The sequence below is a fragment of the Acanthopagrus latus genome, chromosome 22, assembly GCF_904848185.1.
Source record: "Acanthopagrus latus isolate v.2019 chromosome 22, fAcaLat1.1, whole genome shotgun sequence".
NCBI lineage: Eukaryota > Metazoa > Chordata > Actinopteri > Spariformes > Sparidae > Acanthopagrus > Acanthopagrus latus.
Genome location: NC_051060.1, coordinates 25,353,237 through 25,370,476, shown reverse-complemented (window position 1 = coordinate 25,370,476; position 17,240 = coordinate 25,353,237). Strand labels below are relative to the sequence as shown.

The window sequence follows — 17,240 nt, the reverse complement described above, 5'->3', positions numbered from 1 at the left end:
CCTCAACACATTCAAGAAAAAACAGTCTGACAGGAGGATCATAAAGCCTCGCAGCTGCTGGCATCCCATCAACATCTGAACACAAAAGTTCACCTCCTCCTTCTTCAGCTGCTCCAGAACTGTGGGCCTGCAGTTTTATGCCTACAACTCCCAGAAGGCATTGCTCAGGTGAGCCTGCATGTCAGCGGTTTAGTTAACTGAGCTTCAAGCATCGTCACTGCAGGGGCATACAGATCTTATATTAAATAAATCGAACAAGAAATAAGGCATTAATGTTTTTAATTAAAAGTCACCTGGCTGACAGCTGCCACCATCAACTTTAACACTTTTAAGACCACAGAGAATTCAATACCTGAAAAAAACAGCAGGGGCAATAAGGCCTACAACCATTCAGTATGTACACAGCTGTACATACCAATAACTCCTATCAAGATAGATAATCAGTTAATGTGAGCTGGACTCACAGTAATCGACTCGTCAGGACTTCCCCACAACAGGAAGCTGCTGCAGGAGAGTGGTGAGTTGTGATCACTTTTGATGGTGGTTTCTTGTTGGAGGCGTATACTGCAGTGTATTCTTATCATGCGGTCATTTCTGAGGATGCTACAACTATGTAAGTCTGCTAACTTGATCTCTCGAAGGGGGTCTTACACGGTGTCATGGTGTGTTAGACCATGGATTAAACTTTGGAATATCCCTTTAACTGTTCAGTTATTGTCAGTAAATCTTCATGCTTACATCTCAACATGAAGCTCAATGTTCAGTTTCACACTGATTTATTTCACTAAAAGTAGCAGAACTTTACGGAGCCTCCTTGGGGTCATGTTTAAAAGTTAAATAAGGATAAAATAATAAACTGAAACATTTCAAATAAAGTGGAGCATCAGAATAAAAGCAGGGAGTGATGTCCTTCTCTCCACTCACTGTGTTAATCAGTTTACACTCAGAGGAGCTGAAGAGCTGCTGCGATCGATGGCTTCCTGTTTTCAGTCTCCATTCACAGCTCATTATCACCAAATAAATAATATACTACCTCGTATGGAATATTTCTCTTGTAAGAGAATCTGCTAGTTGCTGTGATTCCACTGAAATGAACCAACACTTTTTGAAGCCTGCTGTGACCAGGCCTTTAAAGGTGCAATGTGTAAGAATTTTCATTGAAAAATTAGCAAAAATTACCTAACAATTATTACCTATTACCTAAAACCTATTACCTTACAAAGATTTTTACTGAAGCTAGCATGCTAACCAGCTAGCCGCAGCCCGTCACAGTCCAAAGCTCCTGAACTCACACTGGGCTAGTGGTCTGGACCACTACCTACATGGCTAACTGAGCTAACTAAAAGCAGCTGCAGCTAGCAGCAGATAATGTGATCTACTGCCCCCTGCTGGTTTGGAGGATTTCGACTCGTGGTCAGTTCTGACATATTGCACCTTTAAAGCTCCACTTTGTGAGAAAGTAGATTGTTGAGTCTCACCTGACACGCTGGGATTGTGGGTCGGGTCTTCGACATCCCAAAGTGTTTGACTCAAAAATTCACTTTCTTTAAAGAGGTGAACAGAACCCGTCCTGCTCTGTGTTCTGAACATTAACACTGGGTCAGTGAGCTGCTCTCAGATTAACAGTCTCTTCTCTTTATTCTACATACAGAATGAAAAACTTTACAACCAAGTCGCCTCAGTCAAACACTTGATTTGTACAAAAACAGAGTCAGTCGTTCTGACTTTGGTCCCGGTCCGACTGCAGCTGAAGACGGACGTCCATTTGGCACCGGAGTAGCTTATTCTGGATAAAACATGTGTTGTTCTCAGCAGGATACAGAGTTTAACTCTGAGACGGATCCTGTGGAGGTGGAACAGATGGAGGTGAACAGGATGAAATATGGCTTCAGTCCTGCAGAGAGTGAAACAACTTCCTGCTCCTCAGACCTTCAAAACAAAAGACACATAAAGAAAAACCTGATTTTAAATCCTCACGTCTCTCTGGACTCGTGTTCTGTTTATTCTCTGGCTTCAACATTGGTTCTATTTTTGTTTAGAACCCTCTGGAGTCCGTTCGTCTATTAATCCACTCAGCATGTTTTATTTATAGCAACAGAACTTTATTTATATCTCACGTGGAGACGGAGACGAACCAGGCTCATACAGACAAACATGTTGGAAAAAAATCACTTTAAATTCAAAATGAACAGTTTTACTTCTTAATTCTTCTGCTGCATCGGTCGGTTTAACATAGAATTGTTCTATAATCATATTTTAAGTGATTATCGATAGATTTTTTGTGTTTTTTTCTTGTATTTTTGACTCCTTTGTTAAATGAATCTCCTTGTCTGTTTGAAGTCTGTTAACAACCTGCAGCTGGACTCCAGAGGTGAGCACAGATCTCAACCTGTCAAATGAATTCTGAAATATTTTGGAGCTTTTGACTGATTTCCATTTTTAAAACAGCATTATTTTTTCAACGATGAATCAATTCAATTCCTAACAAACAACATTTCCAGAGAATCGTCAAAATAAAAAGAAGATTGGATGTTTTCGTCTCTTTTGTTGAAGCCTGAGTGACGTTTCGTTTATTCACCGACTCTGTTTTTCTTTCTTCAAACTTCACTCGTCAGCAAACACAAGACAAAACGTCTGGTGTTTCCACCTGAGCACAGGATGAAGATACTGAGCCGGGTGGGAACAGACACATCGTATGATGGTAGAGTTTCAGCTCAGACGGAGCTGAGTTTGACCAGCCCTCTGACGGAGTCCTCGTGCAGAGCGTCCTGACTGGCGGGGTCGTACAGGGCGGCGGGGGAGGGGACAGGGAGGTGTGGGTGGAGGTGCAGGTGGGCGGGGCAGGGCAGGGCGCCCTGCGGCGTGCCACACGGCGTCTCCTCCGGGCTGACAAAGTGGTGGTGGTGGTGATGGTGGTGATGGTGGAGGTGGTGGTGGCAGTGGGAGTCGGCGGCGGCGTCCCTCAGGGCGAGGACGTCTCCTCCGCAGGACGGCAGGGAGGGCTGGGACGGGGCCAGGTAGGCGCAGGGGCCCCCCATCGTGGAGGTCTTCCCGGGCAGAGGGGCCAGAACCACAGGGTCCGCATGCAGCAGAGGGGTGGCTGCAGCCTGGAGGACGAACTTGGTGCTCTGGATACACTGATCCTGATCACACTGAGGACAGACACACAGTCAGTCATGTGACCGCGGTCAGGCTGAATACTCTGCTCTGATTGGCTGCAGCAGGGTGTCAGCTAACCCCTGTCCAGTGACACCGTTTGTTTTAGTTAAAGGGCTAAATCCTGTTTTTAAACAGAAAATATTAAAACGCTCAGCGTGGCGCCTGGAACACAAAAACTGCAGGAACCACATGAGAGACGAGAAAACTGAGCCTGAACTGATGAAGATCATAAAACAAGAGGAAACTCTGATTCTGCTACAACTCACTGTTTCTCCATCTTTCACAATAAAAGACCTCGACAGTCTACATATAATATAAACCTGAACCGGATGAAAAACAGAACACCAAGTTCAGATATCTACAGGTGACTGTCGTCAAATTAATAATAACACAAATATAGTTAACTAGTGTGATATATATCTATATCTATATATCTATATCTATAAATCTATAGCTATATCTATCCATCTATCTCTAAATGTTCCATCTAATGTTCATGTGTTTATATTTGTTGTGTCTTGACTTCAGCGCCTCAGACGGACCCGGCAGCAGAGTCTCTTCCCGTCCTGATGATTTATATTTAACACATGAGGTGTCGGTTCTGATCAGCGGTGATGTCATCCTCCACCTACCATGTGACTGTGGAGCTGAGTGGAGGCGTAGCTGCCGCCGCTGGTCCCGTTGGACTGGGAGACGGTCTGTGGTGTGTCGGACTGGATCAGACCTCTCCTGTCAATCAAACTGGGACACAGACAGACACAGAGCTGTCAGTCAAACACGAGAGTGTTGAACTGTTAAAGTCTGTCATCCATCGTTTGTTCTTTACTCGATTGGGTTGAAATTTGTTCTGAATATTAAAGAAGCCGTGAGGATCATTTACAACATCCATTACATGTAAATAAAAGTACAGATATCTACAGATGATGTTGTCACATTAACAATAACTCACTTTATGTCTCCACTACAACCAAAAACAAACTAAAATTATCCACAGAATGCAAAATTAATATCAGTTGAGCCTGTTTATCATGACAGATGATGTCAGGAGACACACGTCTCTCATGGAGAACCGTTCTGAAGCCTCCATTCAACACCGCACCCGGCGCCATCTTGACTTTTTACATTTTCGGACCCTCTCAGGTGGAACCTGGTCGGATGTTCTGATTGGATCGGACTCAGAACGTTGCCGTGGTAACGCCTCACGCTCTGAAACTGTTTACTGAGGTCATAAATCACCTGAGAAGTTGGGCTTTTTTTCATAGTCGTACATTCAATCTGACACAAAACTGAAACCTGCTGGCAGTCAGAACGAACTCAATCTGTTTTACGTCTCAAATCATTTCTCAGACGCGTCACTCGACCTAAAAAAGCCTTTTCATGTGCAGACGATGTCACCACCTGCCGTCCTGAACGCCCGGCGTCTGCAGGTGGAACCAACATGTTAATAAGCTGTCACACACACACACACACACACACACACACACACACACACACACACAAACACACACCAGCTGCTCGCTCTAATGAGCAGAATGTAATGAATCAGTTTCCGTATGTTCAGGCTTGAAAAACAAACATCCACCTTCTGCTCTCACATCTTCCCGCAGGTTCTGGAGGTTCTGGAGGTTCTGGAGGTTACAGTGTTCAGGTCTGATTGTTGTTGGACACGTTTGTGATAATCTAAGAACAGAACTGAACAACGTGCGGAGTGCGCAAAACCAAACCTCATTTCATTTCTGCTTAACTTTGCTCCCAGTAAATCAGCTGCCGGCTGCGTGAAGCCACATGAATCAGCTGCTTTGACAAAACAATAAAGAGATTATTGGCAGCGAGTCGGCGCTGAGGTCCACAGACGGATCACACGTCTCCTCCTGTGATGATCAATGGCAGAGAGGTTCTGATCCGACTCTGCTCTGCAGGAGCTGAACTGTAGAAGCTGCAGAGACGCTTTGATTGTTTTTATGATTAATTTTGTAGCTCGGTTTGTCGGTAGCGAGGAGGAGGAAGAGGAAGAAGAAGAGGGGGAGGAGGAAGAGGAGGGGGAGGAGGAAGAGGAAGAGGAAGAGGGGGAGGAGGAAGAGGAGGGGGAGGAGGAAGAGGAAGAGGAAGAGAAGAATGTAATTAAATCCAGGAAGGTCTCAGCTGAAAACTGTCCTCATTAAATACAGAAACACATCATCTGCTGAGAGAGGAGGAGGAGGAGGAAGAGGAGGAGGAGGAGGAGGAGGAGGAGGAGGAGGAGGAGGAGGAGGAGGAGGAGATGTGGGTATGAGAGAGAAGAGGCTCTGAAGGAAGTGATGTTTGCTCAGGTTTGATATTCACCGACAGGACGACGAGTTGATGAAACACAACAGCTGTTTTTAACTTCAGGCTTCGGGTTTAAGATTGAAATTCAACATTGTTTTGCACATGAAGACTAAATCAAGACCTGAGATCAGTCCTGAATAGAGACCGGATCAGGACCGGCCTACCTAAAATAAATCCAGGATGACGTCTGGGCTTCGGACCCACAGAGGGCGGCACTGACCTGGGCGGCAGAGGTCCACACAGAGCAGCACAGCAGTTTGTCAGGATGCTTCCGTAGCTGTAGGGGTTGTAGTTATCCTTCCCTCTCTTTGTGGACCAGGACCCTTTAATCTGGACCAGGACCAGACCAGAACCAGACCAGGACAGAAAGAGAGAGAAGAAGTCATGAAAAGTAAAGACCAGATCAGAAGCGTCACGAGTGTGATAACAAAGCGTCTCTCCTCGGCCCTCCTGCAGCCGTCTCGGGCCACAGTTTGGGTTTTGTGTACTCACGTCCTCGTTGGTGGTCTGGTTGGAGCTGATCAGGTACGTGTGGAAGCCCGACAGACCGACAATCGACCAGACGGAGAAGAAACACACCACCACCTCCAGGACGGTGCCGAGCAGAGTCAAGGACAAACTGTGGACTCAGTTCAGATGGAAACATCCTCCAGTCGTCAGCGGAGATGCTCGCTGACGACGAAACTCAGAGAAACTCCTGAACTGTAAGTTCAGTCTCATCCTGAGGAGACGAGGTTTGCTGCCGGACGCTGGACGTCTCTGTTTTACTTTATGAAGTTACATGTGAGTTTTATGATCGACACCTGGAGCGACTCTGAGCTGACAGAGCGCAGCTGGCAGCATGAAGTCAGAACAGACAGAAAACAGGAGAGAGAAGAAGAAGCTGAGCGCTCGTGTAGCTGTCAGAGCGCATGAACATGGCAGTGCATTATGGGACATATTGAGCTGTGGTTGGTGACTGTGTCAGAGTGATTGATGAGTGTAAAGTATGAATCATCTATGTGTATTGATTAGCTTGATCTGGTCTAAATGAAGCTGACAGACTCAAAGGATATCTGGCCGGACTGTCTTTGAGCGCGCCGAGGAAACCGGTCCGGTTCGATCCTGCAGAGACGAGACAAGAGTTCAGGCTGTAAAACATTTATAAAAACAAGATAATAAAACAGAAGATGTTTTATCCAAAAAGTTTTTGTAGCTGAATTTTATTTTGTCAGCATCAAATAAAAAAGATCCAGGCAAAACGTTCTTCACTCAAATCAAACATTTTTTGTCCCTCAGGGCCTCCGTAGAAACCTGACAAACCTTCCATAGACGAAAATATAGATTTCAATGAATCACTGGGAAGTTTTTTTTCTGACTTTGTCTCTCCAAAAAAACCAAAGCAGCTCTAAATGTGTCACCTGCCCAAACTTTTACAGATTACAAAACAGAATATTTTCTTATAATTTTAACTTTATGTTTTCCTATGCTGACAAAAAAACACCTGTCAAATCTTCTTTCATTTGTTAACATAAAAAATGGCTGAATGTTGATTAAAAGACCTCTAAAGTTGAAAGGATGATGTCATTCACTTTCCTCTCATGAAGACAGTGAAGAAGAAATGTGACGTGTTTCCAGCAGGAAGATATCTGGTGTCCACATGTTTCCATCTCTCAGATTTCAGGCTGTGCTGATAAAAATAAAAGATCCAAACAGGATGAGATCGAAGTGGGAGGAGGACGAACAGGCGCCGGTTCTGGAGCTCACAGTGAATTTAAGGCTTTAATGAATTAAGTTGAACTATTTCTCCCATCATGGAGCGACGAGCTGCTCTCGACAGCAGACGGAGTTACAGATCTTTACATTCACATCAAAGTGCCGACGCTCTGCAGCATCTTTTTATAGCTCCGCTGCTAAAAACAGAAAACAAGCAGCGTAGTGTCGAAGGAGGACACGTGTTCGTCTCACACAGCTGCTTTTAGTTCGAATGAAGATGCCTGACGATCCAGATTCTCCACCGCTGATCCTGAAGGCAGCAGAACAACATCAGCAGGAAACCAGGTCAGCGACACGAGACAGAGGAGGAGAGGAGGACTTTATATCCTCAGGAGGAGGAGAGGAGGACTTTATATCCTCAGGAGGAGGAGAGGAGGACTTTATATCATCAGGAGGAGGAGAGGAGGACTTTATATCATCAGGAGGAGGAGAGGAGGACTTTATATCCTCAGGAGGAGGAGAGGAGGACTTTATATCATCAGGAGGAGGAGAGGAGGACTTTATATCCTCAGGAGGAGGAGAGGAGGACTTTATATCATCAGGAGGAGGAGAGGAGGACTTTATATCCTCAGGAGGAGGAGAGGAGGACTTTATATCATCAGGAGGAAGAGAGGAGGACTTTATATCCTCAGGAGGAGGAGAGGAGGACTTTATATCATCAGGAGGAGGAGAGGAGGACTTTATATCCTCAGGAGGAGGAGAGGAGGACTTTATATCCTCAGGAGGAGGAGAGGAGGACTTTATATCCTCAGGAGGAGGAGAGGAGGACTTTATATCATCAGGAGGAGGAGAGGAGGACTTTATATCATCAGGAGGAGGACTTTATATCATCAGGAGGAGGAGAGGAGGACTTTATATCATCAGGAGGAGGACTTTATATCATCAGGAGGAGGAGAGGAGGACTTTATATCCTCAGGAGGAGGAGAGGAGGAGAGGAGGACTTTATATCATCAGGAGGAGGAGAGGAGGACTTTATATCATCAGGAGGAGGACTTTATATCCTCAGGAGGAGGAGAGGAGGACTTTATATCATCAGGAGGAGGAGAGGAGGACTTTATATCATCAGGAGGAGGAGAGGAGGACTTTATATCATCAGGAGGAGGACTTTATATCATCAGGAGGAGGAGAGGAGGACTTTATATCATCAGGAGGAGGAGAGGAGGACTTTATATCATCAGGAGGAGGAGAGGAGGACTTTATATCATCAGGAGGAGGACTTTATATCATCAGGAGGAGGAGAGGAGGACTTTATATCATCAGGAGGAGGAGAGGAGGACTTTATATCATCAGGAGGAGGACTTTATATCATCAGGAGGAGGAGAGGAGGACTTTATATCATCAGGAGGAGGAGAGGAGGACTTTATATCATCAGGAGGAGGACTTTATATCATCAGGAGGAGGAGAGGAGGACTTTATATCCTCAGGAGGAGGAGAGGAGGAGAGGAGGACTTTATATCATCAGGAGGAGGAGAGGAGGACTTTATATCATCAGGAGGAGGACTTTATATCCTCAGGAGGAGGAGAGGAGGACTTTATATCATCAGGAGGAGGAGAGGAGGACTTTATATCATCAGGAGGAGGAGAGGAGGACTTTATATCATCAGGAGGAGGACTTTATATCATCAGGAGGAGGAGAGGAGGACTTTATATCATCAGGAGGAGGACTTTATATCATCAGGAGGAGGACTTTATATCATCAGGAGGAGGAGAGGAGGACTTTATATCCTCAGGAGGAGGAGAGGAGGACTTTATATCATCAGGAGGAGGAGAGGAGGACTTTATATCATCAGGAGGAGGAGGACTGGAGTTGCATGTGGTTTTCTGCAGCGAGTCCTCATCAGGGTTTTGTGTGTTAAAGGCCTGAAGGAGCCGAGTCAGCAGACGCCTGATCGATCAGCCTCAGCCTGTCAATCACAGCTGAGTGGGCGGGGCTGTCGTCCATTACACAGATGAGACTCTGCTGCAGAGCGACGGCGTCAGCGGCCACGTGACTCATCACACGTCCGAGAGAAGTCGTCCTCTGACTTGTGAGCTGACAGGAAGTAAAGATGAGCTGTGGACGACTTCTCACGTTCTCATAAACGTCTGCAGTCGGGAGAAACTTTACAAACTCTGTTTCTGTTTTGTGTCCTAATTTGTAAAGTAACTAAAGCTGTCAGATAAATGTCTCCTGAGGCGTCGCAGAGCCGAACTCAACAAAACAATAACAAACAAACAAGGCTGAGTGTAGTACATCAATCAGTGGGAGGAAGAGGAGGAGCTGTTACTCACTGAGGATGACGTGAGTGATGACGAAGGCGAAGATGAAGATGGTGAGGAAGGAGAGCGAGAGGATGAACAGGTAGAAGAAGCGGTAGTTCCTCCGTCCCACGCAGTTCCCCACCCACGGACAGTGATGGTCGAAGCGCTCTGAGGGAGGAGACGTGACAGCAGCTGAGACTCGACATCATGACAACATGATAACTGTATATATTAAGTATATATAATAACTATATATGTACAAATATTAATCATATATAATAACTATGTATATTAATTATATATAATAACTGTATATATATTAATCATATATAATAACTATGTATATTAATCATATATAATAACTGTATATATATATATTAATTATATATAATAACTGTATATATATATTAATCATATATAATAACTGTATATATATATATTAATTATATATAATAACTGTATATATATATATTAATCATATATAATAACTGTATATATATATTAATCATATATAATAACTATATATATTAATCATATATAATAACTGTATATATATTAATCATGTATAATAACTATATATATTAATCATATATAATAACTGTATATATATATTAATCATATATAATAACTGTATATATATATTAATCATATATAATAACTGTATATATATATATTAATTATATATAATAACTGTATATATATATATATATTAATCATATATAATAACTGTATATATATTAATCATGTATAATAACTATATATATTAATCATATATAATAACTGTATATATATATTAATCATATATAATAACTGTATATATATATTAATCATATATAATAACTATATATATATATATATATTAATTATATATAATAACTGTATATATATATATTAATCATATATAATAACTGTATATATATATTAATCATGTATAATAACTATATATATTAATCATATATAATAACTGTATATATATATTAATCATATATAATAACTGTATATATATATTAATCATATATAATAACTATATATATTAATCATATATAATAACTGTATATATATTAATCATGTATAATAACTATATATATTAATTATATATATAATAACTGTATATAGTGGCGTCACAGCCTCAGACTGACCCACACAGTTGTCACACAGGCTGCAGTGAGACGCTCGAGGAGGTCTGAAGATCTTACAGGTGAAGCAGTATTTCAGCTTCACCGTCTGTCCGTTGATCAGAACCTCTCTGGTGCGCGGCGGCGGTCTGGAGCATCCCGCCGAGTCTGGAAACAAACAAACAAACAAACAAACAAACAAACAAACAAAGTAACACTGCTAAGTCTGACAACACACAAACAAACAATGCAGAGTCTGAAAACACAGTTCTGACCCGGTTCTGACTCCGGACCAGGCTCAGACTCAGAATGCTATCCAGCCTATCCAGACAAAATGCTAACCTAATGCTAAGCTAATGAGAATCAGTATTAGGTTTATAATGATGATGCTAACACTAACATTAGCATTCAGTAGAGCTGAGCCTCCACAGTCTTCCGGTCTTCCAGCGCCACCTTCAGGACAAACTTTATTTGTATTGAACTCACTAACAGTGACGATCGGGAGGCAGCTGGTGACCTGGAAAGGAGACGAGCGAGGAGACGAGCGAGGAGGGAGGAGACACAGGTGCGTCCTTCTGTCTCTCCCAGGGATGAGACACGTTAACGATACCTAATCAAACCCTCAGCGTTGGAACAATCAGGGCTGTAAAGACTCGACAGCGCAGCAGAAAGTGTTTCTGCTCGCTGAGATAAACTGCAGCCCGTAAATTTCATGGAGTTTCTCAGCACACAGGATTTACAGCTGCAAAGCCTTCTGGGAAGAAATTTGGCGTGGAGCTGCATCACAAATCACACAAACTGTGCACACAAGCGCTGCTTTGTTTTTGTTTTCTCCAACAGAAACTGTTCAGTCTGAAAAATGTGATAATCAGACATCAGCTGACAGCTTTCAAGTATATAATCATAACACATGTCATCTGCATCAACACGTCTCAGAACAACTCCACCTTTGTTCTATATGTTGATGTGTGAAACACTTCCCGAGCTTGCTGTCCAGACTGCTAGCTGCACGGCTAACTGTGCTAACTAGTTAAAATTGGTTACATTGGCAGACAAACAAAGTAAATAATGCCGAGTCTGAAAACAAAACACAAAGAAACAAATGAAGCAAAACACAAATCCTGAGTAGAAGAACAAACAAACAATGTCTGACAACACAAACAAGGTTCTGTCTCTGGACCAGGCTCAGACTTAGAATGCTATCCAGACTATTACAAAGACAAGATGCTAACCTAATGCTAAGCTAACCTCCACGTAGTGATGCCAGCTCTAAAAATTGACGTGAAATCACTTTGTGTCAGGAGCAAATCCTCAGATAATCCACTGAAACTGAACCAGAAGATTTACTGCAAAACCAAATCTTGGAGCTGAAAGAAGCTAAAAGGCTTGAAAACACATTTTAACATTAAACACGGTTATTGGATCTTCTGTTCATGTATAAAATATGCTTTTAGTCTAACTTGTTAAATGTTGGAGTGACTTTAGAAAAACGTTCTAGTCCGTCTTCAGTGTTGTTTGTCAGACAGGAAGTGAGGAAGCTGTTTCAAGCTGTGCGTCACTGAATAGATTCCTGACCATCAGAGAAATAAACAACTGTCCTCTATTTCCATCCTTCCTCCACAACATCCAGCTTCTTTGCCCATATTTGGTCATCCTCCGAGCCCCGGCTGTGGTGACTGACAGCTCCTTCGCTCCACACACTCTGCATCCGCCGAGAAAATAAATAAATAAATAAACAAAGAAGAGAAAATAAAGAAGAGCTCTCTGAAAATAGATCACAGCTTCGACGGTGACGTTCAGTTTCTGTGGAAACGATTCGCCGAGATGCATTTGTGACAGCGCGGAGGTCTGAAACTAAGAGATGACACGAACACACATCTAAACACACGGTGACTGGAGGAGGTGAGCGACTTCCTGTAATCACTCAGGATCGTTATTCAGATTATTCTGCAGGTAATTTTTGAGATTTTTGAGACAAGGTGAGTCTGGAGGACAAAATCTGATGTGAACCACTGATGAAGTCGAGAACATGGCAGCGTGGTGGAAAGTAACTTAATACATTTATTCACATACTGTACAGTTTTTAGGTAATATAACTTTAATTTAAAACATTCAAAAAAGATCTAAAAAAAATGAAGAAAGAACAGTTTTGTGTTGACATGCTAAAACAATGTCACATGCTATATGTTACTGTACTGCTACGCTATCAGCACATCTTTACATGCTAACTGTGAACGTTAGGCCCAAAGGAGTCGGGGGACGAGGACAGTAGAGCTGTCAGAGAGTCAGAGGTCACCTGTAGCGGCGTCTTCTCTTTTTATATGTGGAGACACAACAAGGAGACAACAAGAGCCCTGATGCTGAGTGAAGAAACACTGAGGACGTTAAAGTACACAAGAAAGAGAAGATTTCAAATATGTGTGTGTGTGTGTGTGTGTGTGTGATTGTGTGTTTCCATGGTTACCGATTTGCCTCTCCAGGTCGGCGGCCTCGTCCGGCGTGGCTCGGGGCAAAACGCCGGGGTCGGTGAAACTCGCCCGGAGCAGCATCCCCATCACGAAGACGAAGAGGACGCCACCGACCGCCGGGATGGCCGGGGTCAGGTTGGACGCCAGGAAGGGACAACTGCAGAGGACAGAAACACTCGTTTATATCTGAACGTTTGAATGTTGGCGTTAAACTTTAAATCTCATCAGGTTCAATTCAAACTTTACTTTGTGAAATCACTGTGCTCGTGGTCTGGTTAGGTACCTGGTTCTGTCACCACATTAACTGTTAAACTATCCAGTAGCTTCACACTTAGATATGTTGAAACACTGTCTTGAACAGTGGTCTCTGGCTTGGCAGCTGTTCTGTTTTAGTTCTGTCCTGAGGTCTCATCAAAAACACCTGGTTTCATCTGCATTAACACAGCTGGAACATTTCACGACATCTTGTTAACAACATGCAGCGGTTTCATTCTTATGAATGTCGACATGCTGTCTTGAACAGTGGTCTCTGGCTTCACGGCTGTCATCTTTTTTGTCGTAATGTCATAAACATTTTTTGTCACCAACAACACAACTGGAAAACTTTCCTATCACATATTGTAAAACACACAAAAAAACAGTAGTTTCAGTGTTACAAACATTGAAACGCCGTCTCAAACAGTCTCTGGCTTTACAGCTGTCATGTTTGGACTTTGTCTCAACATCTGGTCAAAAATACCCGGTTCTGTCACCAAAAACACGGCTGATAATTGTTTCTACATTTCGTAACATTCCAGTGGTTTCACATTAACAAATGTTGAAGCACCGTCTTGAACAGTGGTCTCCGGCTGTAACTCCTCCTGACCTGAACGTCTGCTCACAGAAACACAGAAACAGGATCTTAATGATTTGATGACATAAGAAATTAAAATCAATCAGTTGTGCTGAACAGATTTCTAACACCTGAAGAATCTCAGGTTCACCTTCCTCCTGCTGTTACCGTAGTGACATAAGCAGCAAGGAACCGGTTGCCGTGGAAACGGGGAACTCCGTGGCTGCTGGGAGGAAAATAAAAATAAAATGAAATCCTTCAGACATCTCAGGAGGCTCAAAGAATCTGTTTAGAGTCCAGTTTTTAAATTTAAAGAGAACTTTTAGAGACAGTTTTAGAATCAGTGAATTCTTCTGTAAAAAGGAAAAATAAATGTATTATATCTGTGGCTTTAGTTTATTTAATTACATTTTTATTCTGTAAAATGTCAGAAAAAAAGAGAGACGCCGGAGAAGCTTTTTTTGTTTTAATTGTGTTAATTATCTGTTTTGTGTTGTCTGTTCTGATACATACATATTTAGTTTATTATCAGCTTTAAAAATGAACTTTATTAATTCTCATATCTCATCATTATATATATATATATATATATATATATATATATATATATATATATATATATATATATATATATATATATATATATATATATATATACACACACACACACACACATATACACACATGTATACTTGTGTGATATATATAATTCCTGTGTGTTTTTTTGTGATTCTGGACTCTTACAGAACTTGTTTCTCTTGACCGTGATGCATCATGGGTAAAAACTTAAACCTGATAACGCTCATCAAACACTACAGAGTTAAATCTTACTCATCAGAACTGATGATTAATTTTCTGTAGAAGCTGTCGGATTTGAACCTTCAAATGTGTGTTCTGATCAATTAGAGCTATTAAATACATCAGCAACTAATAAATAATCAGTTTGAGTCACTTTGAAGAAGATTGAAGTCATAATTCTGAGATGTCAGCTTGTTACATGTAAAGATCTTTGACAGAATCTGAACAAATCAATTCATAAAGAAACTAACAACATTAAAGGAGGGACGCAGCAGAATAAAGTTTCAGGCTTCGACACGTCTGCAGGAGAAACAACCTTCTCACAGATTTGACACTCGACTGGTAAATTTATCTCTGACGAAGCTTCTGTGTCTGAAACCTTCAGCTGATCCGGTCGAGTCTCGTTGTAACTCCACACTCGTCGTACGGCAGCGTGAAGAGAAAACTGCAGGAAGCAGCTGGAGGTTCGTCAGACGCAGAGATCATCGACTCCGTCACACATTTCTGAGCATTGAGGGAGTTTAATGAGCTGAACACTTTACATTCTGTTTGGAACTACACAGATCAGAATCAGAGGGATTAAAGGAATAGTTCAGCCAAACGTGACAACCCAGTTACCTCCTCGACCTGCTGACCAGAAGTCAGCTGAAGAAAAACAACCACAATGATAATAATAATAATAATAATAATAATAATAATAATAATAATAATAATAATAATAGTAATAACAATAACAAACTTTGCTGAATCAGCTGTTAGCACCTCCTGCTTGCAGTGAGCTCATGACAGACAATCATCACTGGACCTCTGTGATACTGAAGAAACCTTCACCAAGTTCACCAACAACATGCCGTCCAATCAACGACCTCCTGGTGTGTTTGATGATGTCATCAAAACGTGTCTCCACCTGTGTGTGTTGAAGGTTCATGAACACCAGCTGAGGTCAAAGGTCAACTTCCTGCAGGAGTGTGTGTGTGTGTGTGTGTGTGTGTGAGAGAGAGAGATGTGTGGTTGTACTTGTGGGGTCCCTACATCAGTGTGTTGGACCCTCCAAAACGCATGAACCTACCTGTGTGTGTGTGTGTGTGTGTGTGTGTGTGTGTGTGTGTGTGTGTGTGTGTGTGTGTGTGTGTGTGTGTGTGTGTGTGTGTGTGTGTCTGTCCACTCACTCGAAGGTGAAGAAGAGGCCGCTGGTGAGCAGGATCAGGACCAGGGTCAGGTAGAACACCCCGGTCTGTCTCGCCATCATGATCCTCCCGCCGCAGTAGAACCGGTTCCTGCCCGGGAACACCTGCCACTTCCTGCGGGGGGTGCGGGTCCTGTGTCCGGGGCAGGACGGCTCCGGTCCCTCTGCGGGGGCCGCGGCGGAGCCGCTGCTGCTGCGGGTGCAGATCTGGTTGTACTGACCCGCCGGCTGCTGCTGGTGCTGGTGCTGGTCCAGGGACGCATGGTGGATCTGAGACATGTGTCCTTACAGGTGAGCGGACAGGTGAACACTGACGGAGATGTAGCGATAACAGAACTGTGCGCGTGCTGCCGGTGCGTTCAGGCTCTCCACAAGTCCATCAGACCAGCCAGGTGAACCCGCGGGTCCGGTTCTGTCCGGAACCGCGACAAAAACCAAGCCGACATTTCCGATCCGGAATCTTCCGCTTTTATTTTGTAATATTTCGTAAACAAACACCAACTCGTGGTCAGACGCGCGCGCGGGTCCAAAATCCTTAAAAAGCAGCACGACGCCCCCACCGTGTCCTCACATCATCCAGCGCTCATACCAAGGGAGAACCGAGCCGCAGGACGGGACCGGGTCTGAGCCGGGTCCGGATCGAGAGACAGTCGCGGCACTGAAGGATCAGAGGGTCTGTGTCGGTGAGGAGGAGGAGGAGGAGGAGGAGGAGGAGGACGTGAAGAGCATCCCGATCCTCCGCAGAGCTGCACAGATCCTCCACTGAACAGAGGGATCACTCTGCAGAGGCACGGGAAGAGGGAAGTGTACGTATATCTCCTGTGATTATGACTTACACTTTTTTCATGAATTTTCTTTTCATATGTGAAACTGAGTCACAAACTGAGCTGAATTAATTTTTCAGGAGAAGGAGATCGTGTTTGTTTCTGTGCTGGTTCCCGTGAAAACAAGAGGGAAACATATATTTTAAGTGTTAATGTTTGTGATACTCATTTTGACCACAAGTGCTTCATGTTCTCAACAAGCTGAAAATCATCTATCTTGTTCAGTTTGAGTTTTAGTTCTCCTGTAGAAAAGTACATTTGCACTTGATAACAGTTTTATTTTTATTTTATCGTGGAAAAAAAATAATTTTGTTTGTTTTTAATTTTTTTTATCTGAAAAGTTCTTAAACTTTTAAGATTTATTTTTATTTACGTGTTATAATGTCCTTAAGTATTCTGAATCTGTGTAGCAACATTATTTATCACAAAGAAGCAGATGGAATATTTTACGTTTTATTCCTGTTTAACTCCCGCTACATTCATCTGCTGATTCAGTTTCTAGTGAGTAAACTTATGAAACCGAGTGAGACCTCCTCGTGAGTTTCTCCATGGCGT

The 17,240-nt window shown here is 42.8% G+C and overlaps 1 protein-coding gene across 4 annotated transcripts; it reads right to left on the bottom strand.

Annotated features, from left to right (window-relative positions):
• Positions 1-1,614: 1,614 nt before the first annotated feature.
• On the bottom strand, positions 1,615-16,663 carry zdhhc14 (zinc finger DHHC-type palmitoyltransferase 14). 4 transcript variants are annotated; one of them, XM_037086901.1, is made up of 10 exons: positions 14,009-14,040; positions 13,872-13,918; positions 13,042-13,202; positions 10,602-10,745; positions 9,493-9,630; positions 6,522-6,570; positions 5,959-6,061; positions 5,687-5,796; positions 3,792-3,900; positions 1,615-3,152 (listed from the first exon to the last, which is right to left on the bottom strand). In XM_037086901.1, exons 3-10 carry the CDS (start codon positions 13,130-13,132, stop codon positions 2,715-2,717), a joined length of 1,182 nt encoding a protein of 393 aa, XP_036942796.1. In that variant the 5' UTR covers positions 13,133-13,202; positions 13,872-13,918; positions 14,009-14,040; the 3' UTR covers positions 1,615-2,714. The 4 variants fall into 4 exon arrangements, with proteins under 4 accessions (XP_036942796.1, XP_036942795.1, XP_036942798.1 ...); XM_037086900.1 differs by lacking the exons at positions 13,872-13,918; positions 14,009-14,040 and adding an exon at positions 15,845-16,663; XM_037086903.1 differs by lacking the exons at positions 13,872-13,918; positions 14,009-14,040 and adding an exon at positions 15,845-16,663 and having other exon boundaries at positions 1,615-1,929.
• Between the last annotated feature and the right edge of the window lie 577 nt (positions 16,664-17,240).